Raw genomic sequence first — 13393 nt, 5'->3', positions numbered from 1 at the left:
CCAATTAATACAAAGTTTTAAAAAGATTTAAAAAAAATAAAGGGAACAAATTCACAATTACCATACAGACACAACACGATACAGATGGGCAAATGGGGAGGATACATTGCATAAAATAAAAAAAGCGGAGGTAAAAAACAAAAGGCACAAAAGGAATCATTAATGTAAGGCCTGATGTCTGAGATTTTGAATTAAAAAATTAAGTATAAATCTCAAAAGCATCTCTGAAAAGAAATGTTTTAAGATTAGATTTAAAATGATTGAGATTCTTTTCTTGTCTCAAGGTCAGAGGTAATGTATTCCACAGTGTGGGAGCAGTCACAGAGAAGATTGTTTTCCACGTTGTATCATCAAACTGAAGGGACCGCTCAAAGATATTGTTGGGAAGAACATAGAGTCCTATGTGGATCATATGGAATGGAATGTGATTAGATTGAACTTTAAAAGGAAGCAGTAGTAGTTTGAAAGTAATCCTATGTGAAATGAGCTTTTCTGAGGAGTGCTGTTACATGGTCAAATTTTTTAGCATTAAAAATGATTTTTATAGTAGTGTACTGGATGACCTGTAGTCTCCTGATCTCTTTTTGAGTGATGCCCTGATAAAATGAATTACAATAAACTAAAGTTGAAATTACTAAAGAATGGATAAGAATATTAATTGAATTCGGGTTAAGTATTGATTTGAGAGAACTAATCATTTTTAGTTTGAAGAAACATTTTTGTACCTATAAAAGTATGATCGTACTTTTTTTTTTAACTTCCACCTCTCATACAATCAACAGCTGGTATACGCTTTAATATACGCAGTTCAACGCTACCAGCACCTCCAGACCTGCCAGTAATTGTGGAGCATTAAAGGTTAGTGCTTCATTTTGTTCACCTGGCAATGTAGGACATCGCCCAGAGGGCTCATTTTAATATTAATGAGCTTATTGTACTTCATTTAAATTTTTAGTGTTTTTATTTGTATTTTGATTTACATGTAAATGTCTTTTCTTGTCTGATTGGTAAACTTTCCTGTTTTAAGATATTTTTAGTTTTTCATGTGTACACTGCTTTGGCCTGCTTGATAGCAAAAGTGGTATAGAAAGTTTAAATAAATGTTTGCACGCTGAACTGATTAAACTGATTTGTGATGGAACATTAAAGGCACGGTAAGTTTAGAGCAGTTTTGCTAAACTTGTTCAAGCCAAGTATCTTCCAAGTCTAACAAATATCAACCGAGTACCCCCGCTCAAGCTCCGCCCCATACCTTGCCCCCATAATAATAGTACTAATTGCAATGCAATTTCTTCAATCCATTTTTCATATACACACAATATAATCTTAATACATAATGGTAACCACAAAATTTAAAAAACACAAAGCATACTGTACACAGAGAAAATGTTAATTATCATTTATATTCGGTTTTATTTTTCAAAGATATCAAGGCGGATGATTTTAAAATATAGGCAATATCACCTCAGTAACAACTATAGAAAAATAGACATATAGTGCAAAATATAGACAACAGATATAAATTCTCAAAACTGACACATTTCGATTACTAAATTGAAAATAAAATTATTTTTCCTACCTTTGCTGTCTGGTGATTTCATGAATCTCTGGTTGCACTTCCTTCTGACTGTGCATCCAATATTTCTTTCTCTCTGCCTCCTGCACGCTTCTCCTCCAGTCCTCATTCTCTCCCCCAAACAACATTTCTCTCTCTCCCTCCATGAGTTCAACTTTTTACTCTCTGACCTCTCCCTTTCCCATGAGTGTGATATTTCTCCTTCCCTTCTTTCTACCCTCCACATCTCTCACTCCCTCTACTATCACATCCAACATTTCTCTCATCTCCTGGATCATGTGCAGCATTTTTCACTATTGCCCACCAGCCCCATGCCCATTTCTTCTTTCACCCCTCTCCAGCACCAGCTCATATTTCTCCCTCCATTACTATGTCTAACATTCCTCCCCCTTGCATCCCCTTCAATCTGTCCCTCTGTTCCCTATCCACCACCATAAACATTTCTCCCTTTCATCCTTCTCTTACCCATGCATCTCTACCTTTCTCTTCTCTCTCTTATGCCAAATTTTCCTCTTTCTTCCTTTCCCCATGTGCCACCATCTCTTTCCCTCTCACTCACACACTCATGCTCAACAATTCTCCCTTTCTATTCTCTCTCTTTCCTATGTCCCAAGTTAGTGCCCCTTTCCTCCCTACTATCTGTGTCCCAGGTTCATGCCACCTCGCTTCCTTCTGAGTCAAGTTCATGCCCCCTCCCTGCCTTCCAGCCATTGTCCCAGAATCGTGCCCCAACATGCTCCTCCCTCCTCCTTTCTCCCTTTGTCCCAGAAAGATCATGTCCCCTTACTAATTTGAGCTGCACTCGCTTCATCTGCTTTCAGCTGCATGTTGGGGAGGGGGGACACACAAGCAGCAATTCACATGCAGCACATGGCTGATCCACAAGCCTTCCCTTTGACGTCATCTCTGACATCGGAGAGAAGGTTTCCAGGTCAGCTATGTGCAGTGTGTGAACCATTGCCGGCTGCGCATCCTCCCAACAAGCTGCTGAAGGAGAGAATGCGGCAAGGAGGTACTGGGAACCTCCACCTCCCCGCTGACCAGGAAGGCTTTCCTCTGATGTCAGCTCTAACATTGAAGGGAAACCCTGTGGGTTGCGTTCGGGAGGGAGGAGAGGGGGATGGGCAGAGATCCCCGGCAGCGGCTTCAGTGGGTGAGGCGGACAGCAAGGAAGGATCCCCGGTGGTGGCAATGTAGCTTCGATGGAGGGGTGAGCATGGAATATTCTCTGCGGTGGCCATGCCACATACCCCCAACAAGCAGCCCACGTTGAACTGCATATTGAGAAGCACTGGTCTAGAGCATCAGACCTGAGTTTTACTCTGCTGGGAGGGGGAGAGAGAGAGAGAGTTGGTTGTCTGAATAATGTGGGAGAGAGAACTGGGTGTGTGTGTGCACTTTTGGGGAGGGGGGGGAGAGGGAGAGAGAGCTAGGTGTCCGTGTGTAGGGGTAGAGAAAGCTGGGTGTCTCTGTTTTGAGGGGAAGACAGCTGGGGGTTTGTGCTTGGAGGGGAGAACATAAGAATTGCCTTACTGGGACAGTCTGAAGGTCTATTTAGCCCGGTTATCCTGTTTACAACAGTGACCAACCCAGGTCCCAAGTACTGTGCTTGCCTAAATCTGACAAAGAGAGCTAGGTGTCAGCATGCTTTGTGGGGGAGAGAGCTAGGTGCCTGTGTGCTGGGAGGGAAGAGGGAGAGAGCTGGGTGTCTGTGTGCTTTGGGGTGAGGGAAAGAGTGTTAGGTGTCTACTGGGAGGGAAGAGGGAGAGAGCTGGGTGTCAGTGTGGTTTGCGGGGAGGGAGAGAGAACTAGATGTCTGTGTGCTGGGAGGGAAGAGGGAGAGAGCTGGGTGTCTGTGCTTTGAGGGGAGGGAGAGTGTTAGGTGTCTGTATTGGGAGGGAAGAGGGAGAGAGCTGGGTGTCAGTGTGCTTTGCAGGGAGGGAGAGAGAACTAGGTATGTGTGTGCTGGGAGGGAAGAGAGAGAGGCTACTGCTTGAAGAGAGATGGATTCAGTGAACTACTGCTGGGGGTGGGGAGAGGGTGATGGGAAGGCTGCTGCTTGGGTGAGTGATGAAAAGAGACTTTTTAGACTCTGGCTGCTGAGAGCAAGTGGGCAATGGAGAAAGGCTAAGGTTGCCAATTCTGGGGGACAGGTGGATGGATGCATCTTCAGCTACACTTATCCACTCCTTCTCCCTCTTAGGTGGGGGGTTGTTAGGGGAGGGAAGATCCAACCCCTGCCCTTCCCTTGCTGCCAGCCCCCACCCCCATGCCTGGGGATTGGCCGGCTCTCTTCCATCAGAAGGCTTTAAGACAGGGGGGATCTGCTTGCCCTGGCCTAGAATCGCAGGGTCACCCGAGATTTAGCCGCTAGCATGCAGGTCTCCCTGGCCGTCTGTCTGCTCGTCCCCCTGGGGCTCCTGGAGGGGTGGCAGGCGCTCAAGAACGATGCCACGGAAGTTATCCCGGAGGTGGCCGCCAATGCCAGACCTCCCGAGGAGCCAGCGCACAATAGCACCATGAACCGAGCCAAGTACGGGGGCAGGTACCAGAGCGGGAGGCCGGACTCGAAAGGTAAGCCTGGCTTAAGCCGGCGTCTAGTCAGTTGCAGCTTCCTTAGGTCAGTTCTTAGCCTCTAATGCTTTTCGGAAGCGGAATTCTCTGCGTTTTGATCTAATGCGATACTGATCTTAATCGAGAACTAAAGTTAGAGCAGTCGGGCTTAAAGTCACCTGGAAATTGCGGAGATCTCAAAGTGGGGGTGATTCTGATTGGCTGGGAGGGTTTTCCATTATGCAGATGCTGTTTTGCTGGCCATTACTGAAATAAGAGCAATCCTCCCCAAATTTAAGTGGAAGTTACATATCACCCTTTTTCTCCGTTTGAGGGCATGCTATGATCTTTCTTAATGACATGACAGTGGCATTTGAGAAAACTTTTTATTCTGTTTAAAGTTCGTTAAGGCTCAGTTTAGCTGGGATACTGAAGAAATGAAATCAAATTATAAGATGTCTCAGAAATCTAGGTCTTGGAGTCTCATTTAGAGTGAGCAGCCAAGAAATGTAGCCATTGCAGATCTTTGTAATCTGGGTGGAAGATATCCTTAGTGTTGTTAAACTGTGGCCCATTTGTGGTTAGCAAATGAACCATCTGCCCAGAGGTAATAACATTGGCTGTGTTGGATCTTCCTGTGTGGGAGAGCCACATTACTGATCTGAGCCTGAGTGGCATCATCCGGTCCATGTCTACTGATTGCCTCATAGCAGCCTCTTGTGGAGAATCCAGGAAGTTCAGCATCCTAGTCAGCTGCACAGTGAACATTTCTTGAAATCTGTGACAGGTCATGTTTATTTACTTATGCAATTTTCTATACAGTACTCTGAAATTCGTGGGGGTTCCGTTCCAGGAGCACCCGCGAATTTAAGAATACGAATGCGGTTTAAGAGCGGCTCGGAGGCAGGAAAAGGCTGCAGGGGTGGTGGCAGGAGCTGAAAAACAATATTTAGCCTGGCAGAAGGCGATATTGAGACCAGTGCCACTAAGAGCTAAGATAAAGGTGAATGAATATTAAGGCAGTGAAATGGAGGGACTGATTAGCTGTGCAGAAGGCGGTTGGGTATAGCTGGAGCGCTGGATGTGAACCCAAGTGGAGAAGATGGAAAAGGAGTAATGTGCAAGGTCAGGAAGTAAAGCTGGAGTGCTGGATGGGATGTGTAAACTGCTAGCCGTTCTTTTCTTGAGCAGGCAAAGAAGGAGGGGGGGGGGGAGTGGCTTTTCCATTGGTCAGTCATTTGCAGTATTTTCTAACCAGAAGAGGCAGTCAGAAAATACCCCAAATGACTGAGTCCATGAATTCACGGGGGTCTAATGTACTGTTCTCCCAGGGGAGCTCAGAACGGTTGACATGAATTTATTCCGGCACTTAAGCATTTCCCTGTCTGTCCTGGTGGCCTCACAATCTATCTAAGGTACCTGGGGCAATGGGGGGATTAAGTGACTTGCCCAGGGTCACAAGGAGCAGTGGGGGTTTGAACCCACAACCTCAGGTTGCTGAGACTGTAACTTTAACCATTGTGCCAATGTTTTCTTCTACTGTTCAATTTAATGTATCTGTTAATACTCTTTTGTAAACTGCATTGAACTACCTGGTTATGTGATTTAGAAATCGGTTTATTCTAATGTATTGTAGAATTGTACAAGGACAGAAATTTCACCCATCCACGCTCATCCCCAATGAAATTTAACCCATACCTACCCGTACCTGCTAAGATCCATCCCATCCCCCAATTAATCTCTACTATTACTATTGATCATGTACATCAAAACATAGAAGAGACAGTCCCTGCTCAAAAGAGCTTACAATATTTCCTTGCAGCCCTCTTTTCCTCCCAAACCCAATAGCCTCCTGTGTTTTTCTGGGCTGTATTCACTAGTCAACCAATGTGTTTTGCAAGCCTCAGTCTGGTGTTCTGGCTGCTTCTCTATATGTATGTTCCAAGTTTTATTTGGGAGCTCCAATTACCTTTTCTCAGTGCATTCCAAGCCTCATTTTGACATCACCAGAGATTTTAACTACACTCCTGTGGGAATCCCGCAGCAACTTCTTCCATACCCACAGGTTCTGTGGGATTCCCGCAATCCCCATTCCCATGCAGTTCTCTACTCTGTACACTAGTGTTTCCTTAATGTTAATTGTCCTGTCCACAGATTCACCATATGTGCAGTTGACATTTAGATTCTCTGCTGTGGCATCTTTAGCTATTTGGGAGGAGCCCTAAATTCATGGATAGCCATCCTGTCTGGTTCATCATTCATCCAATAGGCTTTTGTTTGGGGAGTACATCAACCTCATAGTTAGCTGTCAAACTTTGGCCTCTAGAGTTTCCAACTTTTACCAGATCGACCCAGAGAGCTAAGTCTAGGCCTGGTTTTGATCTCCCCTGCATGCATGGAGGTGCAGTTCTGAGTCCCCAAGATAAGCAGGTCAACATCTCTCTGCATGCAGTAGTAAAATCAGAACTACATCTCAGTCCTAGGATGTAGCTTTTGGATAGCTGGAATTGGGAATAATATGGAGAGATCATGCCAGTATCTTTAGCCACAGAAATAAGGGCTCCCCAGGGTCTCCACATAATTAGAGAAAAGCCAAATCAATTTGTTTGTTTGTTTTTTAATAATTTCTTTATTCAGTTTTGCATATTACAACAAGTGTATCAGAAAAATTCATATGATCTTATAAATACACACTTGATTTTCCTTCATGTAACACTTTAAGTACAACAAATCATTCTTATATTTTGCAAACAGGGGGATGCCGTCCTATTTTGATTTAAAAAAAAAAATTGATCCCCATGCCTTTTAATGGGGGGAAAAATGATACTAGATCAACCTATTTTTTCATTTATTACATTTTCATATAAAAAGAAAAACATAAGAATAGCCTTACTGGGTCAGACCAATGGTCCATCAAACCCAGTAGCCCGTTCTCACGGTGGCCAATCCAGGTCACTAGTACCCGGCCAAAATAAGAGAAATCATAAGGTAATATATAAACCAACACAGCCCACATCCTAGAAGAACAAAAGATGATTAAATAATTAAAAAAAAAAAAAAGGAAAGAAAAACCCAACAACTAATTTTTTTAATCAAATAAGAAAAAAGGACTACATTCCACTGGCTATTATGAACACACAACAGCACCTCCAATAACTTCATAAGTGGTTTTAAGTATTCTTAACCTTGAAGACATTTTCGGAATCTGACACTTCAAAAAAAACAACAACATTATCTGATTCCCTAAGATCATAAGAATAGCCTTACTGGGTCAGACCAAGGGTCCATCAAGCCCAGTAGCCTGTTCTCAAGGTGACCAAACCAGGTCACTAGTACCTGGCCAAAACCTGATCCAGGGCAAGCAGTGGCTTCCCCCATGCCTTTCTGAAGGGTTACCAGACCCATGCAAAGAAATTTTAGAAAGAAGGAAGCGTCCCCACTAAGACATGAGGTCCTAGCTGCAGAAACACTTTCCTTCAAACTTGAGTAACTCTACATACATCCGGAAATGTGCAAAAGGCTCAGCCTGTTTTGAATGATGGTTTTTTAAATGAAACAAGAATGCCAACATATGAAGTAAAAGTAAGATGCAGTGGGGTATAAGGAGGACTCTGGCCATACTACACTGCCTGGACAATGTAAGAAAGAAAGATGGAAACAGTTTGTGTTATGACCTAGAAAAAGGAGTCTTCCTTTCTGAAGAGAGGTATCTCTCAAGCTGGTCCGCCCAGATCTCTGACAGTTGAGTTTTTCAGGATCTCCACAAAGAATCTGCAAAGAAGGCAGATCTCTTGTGCAGATTAATTGTGGAGATCCTGAAAAACCATTTGAGGCGAGTGATTCTAGAGGATTAGGCTGAGAACCACTAGTGTTGTGGAAGGGACACCCTGCCTAGAGAAGGTCTTCCCAAACTTGTCATAGGGTCCCCTGAGTTTGGAGGATAGAAACATAGAAGATGACAGCAGATAAGGGCCATAGCCCATCAGGTCTGCCCACTCTACTGACCCATCCCCAAGTCTACTATCCTAGGGCTCCCACTCCTGGTGATAGGTTCCCTTGGCTTAACCCTCTAAGGGATCCCACATGGGCATCCCATTTGCTCTTAAATTCTTGCACGCTGTTTGCCTCAATCACCTGCACCGGGAGCTCGTTCCAAGGATCAACCACTCTCTCGGTGAAGAAATATTTCCTGGTGTCGCCATGAAATTTCCCACCCTGAGTTTGAGCGGATGCCCTCTTGTGGCTGAGGGTCCTTTGACAAAGAGAATCTCTTCTTCCATCTCGATACGGCCGGTAATATACTTAAACGTCTCGATCATGTCTCCCCTCTCCCTACGTTCCTTGAGTGAGTACATCCGCAAATTTTTCAGCCTTTCCTTTTATATCATTTTATATCATTTCATATTCATTGTAGATATCCTGAAAACTCCCTGGCAGTGGGGCCCCAGGACATATGTGGAAAGCCCTAGCCTAAGAGCCTGCTAGCTGGTGTGAGTAGTTTCCATGGGAAATATGTATCTGACACATCTGGTTAGGTATCTGAAAGGGAAGAGAGGAGACTCCAGTAAGGGTCCCAAAATCTACCTCAGATGCCTACTATTGTTTTTTTTGCCAGGTGCTAGTGACCTGTATTGACCACCATGAGGACAGGCTACTGGGCTATAGACCATTAGTCTGATGCAGTAAGACTATTCTTACCATGCTAGTTTAATGGCCTTATTCATTGGCTGGATAGCAGCAGGTTATTATGCAGCAGTCAGACAATCAGAAGTTGATATCAGGGATGCACAAATTCAGTGCTCAAAGTCAGCTTTACATGAGAGAGATCTGCATGCATACTCTTTAGTTTTTTTCCTACCCTTCCTGTTGTTCTTCCCTATTCGTCTTCTTTCCTATCTAATATTGTATTTCCTTCCCTCCTCTCCTTTTGGGTACAGTAAGTCTTGTGTGTCTTTTGTATGTTATTTATCTGGTCCCCTTTAATGTAAAATTTTTATCATTGTTCATCACTTTGAAGTGTGATTAAGCGATTTATCAAATTTTAAAGAAAACTTGTTGGTTTTTAAAAAAAAATATCTTTATTCATTTTTCATCTTACAACAAGTGTATCAATAATTGACAATTGAAATTAAATACATCACTTGAATGCATTGGATGACTTTAGATGATGTTATTTCAAATGGTAAACTGCTACAACATAAATATGGTCTTAATAAATCACAAGGCTTTAGATGGTTGCAGCTGAAGCAGGCCTGAAGCAGGTAGGGTTCCCTGAATGGAAAAATCTTACTGCGCAATACAGTTTAGAATTTTTATGCTTTCAGGTGGACTTCTTGGGACACCAGGCTGCACAGTGGTATAAATTGATAAATGGATTTGCAAATAAAAAACCTAAATCTGGACTTAGGGATATTTGGAGCATTGAGATTAAATTTAAAGAAAACTTGGATGCATGCTACTTTAATTGAATGCAAAAAGGCCCTCAGATTGAACTTTTGCATTTCAATAGTTTGATGTGTACAGTAAATAACAAAACACTATTACAAACCGTGCCTTACAACTAACAGTACTTTTTGCTTTCTTTCCAGAGGCCTCTGATTTTCGGTGCAGGGAGCAGCATTCCACCCGCTATGTTACCGATGGGCCCTGTAGCAGTATCAAGCCTATGAAGGAGCTGGTCTGCTCAGGCCAGTGTGTGCCACCCTACCTTCTCCCAAACTCCATTGGGCGTGGCAAGTGGTGGCGCCAGAGTGCCACTGATTATCGTTGTGTCCCAGCCCACAGCCGTGCCCAGCGCATCCAGCTGGTGTGCCCTGGAGAGGCGAACCGGATTTATAAATACCCAGTGGTAACATCTTGCCGGTGCAAACGCTACACGCGCTCTCACAACCAATCCCAGCTGAAAGACCTTGGGAAGGATGCCCTCAGACCCCCGAAGAACAAGAAGCCACGCCTGTCCAGAGTTAAGAGCAAAATGAACCATGAGCTAGAGAACACCTACTAGAGATGGCTTGCAACAAGCCAGCAGTTTTAACAGTTTTGCTTCATGCAGAAAATGGCTTAAAATAACTGAACGATGGGCAACTCCTCCATCCCCAGAGCTCAGCTCTGAAATAGAACTCAATATCTTCTTTAAGGAGGAGAAAAGGCCCCAGGAGCAGGAACAAAGCTGAAGATTGAGGTGCTGTAATGCTCTCTTCTGTAGGAAAGAACCTTTGCCTGTTCTGATGGAACTCTGTTCCAGTGTGTGTTAGAAAAACTTGGGCAAATGAACAGAGATCAGCATGAAAAACACCTAGCTGTAGGCATTACATTAAATGGAGTTATGTCTGAAATACAGTCTAGCTGGGTCCCTACTGAAGAGGTTGGGTCTAAGGACAGGGGCATAATACTTGCTCTTACTTCCAGCCACTTCCCTTTAAAGACACATTTGTACCCCCCCCCCCCTCTCCCCCCACTACACACAAGGTACTCAGAAACATTGAGATATTCAGAGCATATGAGCCATACACTGAACTGCCCAACCTGGGTGTGAATATCCATATTATGGGTGGGGTTGGCAGTCACAATTGCAGGTTGAATTTCTGCCACATCTCTCACATTAAATAAGCTATGACAAAGGCTTGCAAAGGCCGTGTCTTCATCCACAAGGTGATTCCTGGGTCTGGGCCACTATGTAGAGGCATTTACATCGGGAAAAGTAGACACAGACTTTAACACAAGCGTTCCACGTTACCCGAGACACATCGTTTTGAGTTCAAATACTAGCTGTTCCTCTGTGCTGTTGGGGCAAATTTCTTGCCTCAGGTTACCTAATCATGGCTGGAAGAAAATAACTATTCTCCTGCTCTTCTTTTCCATCTTGGAGATCTCATTAACAGCTGACCATTAATATAATAAGTACATTCTTTCTAGAAGTGGCTGCATAAGTTACAGACAGGAAATGCAATCATGGCAAAGTGCATTGAGATAATGTTAGGATGAAAGGTATATTGTAATCATCAGTTTAATAGTGATAATGGTGATGATGCACAGGTCCGGTGGCTATACAGTGTTTCTGCGTCCTTATGACACTGCACGTGCTTGGGATGAGGGGAGCAGAGCTTTCAGGCTCTTGAACCAACAGAATGATCCAAAGCTAATGCTGAACTCTGAAGACCCCATGTAACTCATTTGGACATAGCATCATCTTAGATAGGTCCTATAACCACCTTGGGTGAATCTCTTCATAAAGGCAGTTGCTAAATCCCAATAAATAAGAAGTCTGACAGTTGCTAAAGATCTGATCTTCAGCACCTATACAGTCCTCCATTGTAGACTTAGGGGCCCTTTCACTAAACCGCATCAAGTGCTAATGCATGCCTCACAAGGGAAAAAAGGCTTACTGCAAAATGCGTTAAAACGTTTGTGGTAATTTCATGTGACTTTTTTATTTTTAAATTAATTTTATCAGGATGGGGGGTGCCCTTGCATTTACAATTTTGCAGGTCTCATATGTTAATGGAAAAATTAGTGCAAGACCTGCAAAAATAATAAAAAAAAAGCGCCCTATTTTAGGATTTAGCGCTTGGGAAAGTCCCTCTTTAAGACACACTTAAGCTGATTTCTTAGCACATCTTTCTAAAAGAGCCCTTTGATCAGCAAATTCTACCAAAGAGTGTATACTTTCTTGCCTGTTGATAGAAAGTGAACACTATTTTATAGATCATTTGTCTGGTCTGACTCAAGGGTTCTTAAAGCTGCTCTGGGGGAAGCCAGCTGGGTTTTCATGATATCCACAATGAATAAGCTCGGGATAGATTTGAAGTGTTCTCCCCAGAAATGTTTTCCAGCCGGGTGGCATGAAAAAGTAGCCGGGCGGGATGGGGAAATTTGGTGGTTAGAATAAGGTCATTAAATCCAGTGGCGTACCTAGTAAATATGATCATTTTTAACAACCCCCTCCTATATATAAAAAAGTTATTTTTAGTAATAATCCATGAGTCACACAACAAGGATGCACCTAGGAAAAGGCAGCATCTTAAACACTGCAGTGAGCATTAGAACACCAACACACGCATTGTAAAACTAAACAAGCCAGATCCTGCACAGTCAATTGATCCTGCACAATCAATGCTAACAGATCTTGGCAGATCTTGTACAGTCAATGCTTACAGAAAACCATGTCCTTTTCATACACACAGAACACAGAAACACCCTCGCCCAATATGGAATAATCACAAACTAAAAATAGAAATATGTAGACAAAAGTTAAACTGAACCACCAAGAAACCAGACTCTGCATACAATGCAACACCACAGAAGCAGTGACACATGTCCCCTAATACTGTGCAAAATATAGACAGTAGATGTAAATTTGAAAAAAAACTGATACATAACAATCACTTTACAAATTAACAAATAGAAATAAAACAAATAATGAGAAATAAGGAAATACCATTTTATTAGACTAATCCATTTTTCAATTAGCTTTCAGAGGCCAAATCTTTCTTCAAGACAGTACAGTATACAGCTGTTATGATATCCTGTCCTGACCTGAGGAAAGGGGTTTAGTCCAAAAGAAATTGCCTTATTTCCATTTCCTATTTATAAACTTTTATCAATACAGTTGCAATACTACTTGATTCTATGTCATTTTTGCTTTAATCATCTTCTCTTCTTTCTATACAGCGTTTGTCCTCTCTCCCTTCCATGCAACATCTAACCCTCTCTCTGCCCCTTCCATCTACTATCCATCCTTTCTCTCTTCCATACGGCATTTTCCCTCTTTATATGTCCCTTCAATAAACTGTATATCCTATGCCCTTTCTCTCCTTTGTACATGATTCATTTCAGCTTCACCCCCCCTTTTCCAGTTTTCTGTCTCCACCCCCTCCCTTATGCTCTGGCATCTCTCTCTTCTCCTTTCCTTCCTTTCCACTCCACCCCATGCCCTGGCATCTCTCCTCTCCCATCTCTCCCTATCCCTCTTTGCTCTGGCACCTCCTCTCTTTCCTTTCCCTCTGGTCTGACATTTGTCTCCTTAGTTTCCCTTCCCTCCCCCTTACCCTGGCATCTCTCTCCTCTCCCCCACCATTATCTGGCATCTTCTCTCCTTCCTTTCTCTCCCTCCCTCCTTCCTTTCTTCCTTTCCCCTGGTCTGGCATCTGTCTCCTTCCCCCTCCATGCCCTGACATCTCTCCCTCCCCCCTCCATGGTTTGGTATCTCCTTTCTTTTCCCTCTCTCCTATGGTCTTGGCATCTCTCTTTCCTCTCCCTTTCTGA

The 13393-nt window shown here is 43.3% G+C and overlaps 1 protein-coding gene across 1 annotated transcript; it reads left to right on the top strand.

Moving 5' to 3' along the window:
- The first annotated feature begins 3880 nt into the window (after nt 1–3880).
- On the top strand, nt 3881–12014 carry SOST (sclerostin). Its single transcript, XM_033919311.1, has 2 exons — nt 3881–4150; nt 9718–12014. Exons 1-2 carry the CDS (start codon nt 3952–3954, stop codon nt 10131–10133), a joined length of 615 nt encoding a protein of 204 aa, XP_033775202.1. The 5' UTR covers nt 3881–3951; the 3' UTR covers nt 10134–12014.
- Nucleotides 12015–13393: the final 1379 nt, after the last annotated feature.

Source organism: Geotrypetes seraphini, chromosome 13, assembly GCF_902459505.1.
Source record: "Geotrypetes seraphini chromosome 13, aGeoSer1.1, whole genome shotgun sequence".
NCBI lineage: Eukaryota > Metazoa > Chordata > Amphibia > Gymnophiona > Dermophiidae > Geotrypetes > Geotrypetes seraphini.
The sequence above is the reverse complement of the archived record's forward strand: the minus strand, read 5'-3'. Positions and strand labels throughout refer to the sequence as shown.

What these genes read in the sequence shown, in the direction of transcription:
- SOST (XM_033919311.1), top strand. Translation starts at nt 3,952, where the DNA reads ATGCAGGTCTCCCTGGCCGTCTGTCTGCTCGTCCCCCTGGGGCTCCTG. An exon ending in CGGGAGGCCGGACTCGAAAG is followed by an intron (nt 4,151 to 9,717) that starts GTAAGCCTGGCT and finishes CTTTCTTTCCAG; the next exon opens with AGGCCTCTGATTTTCGGTGC.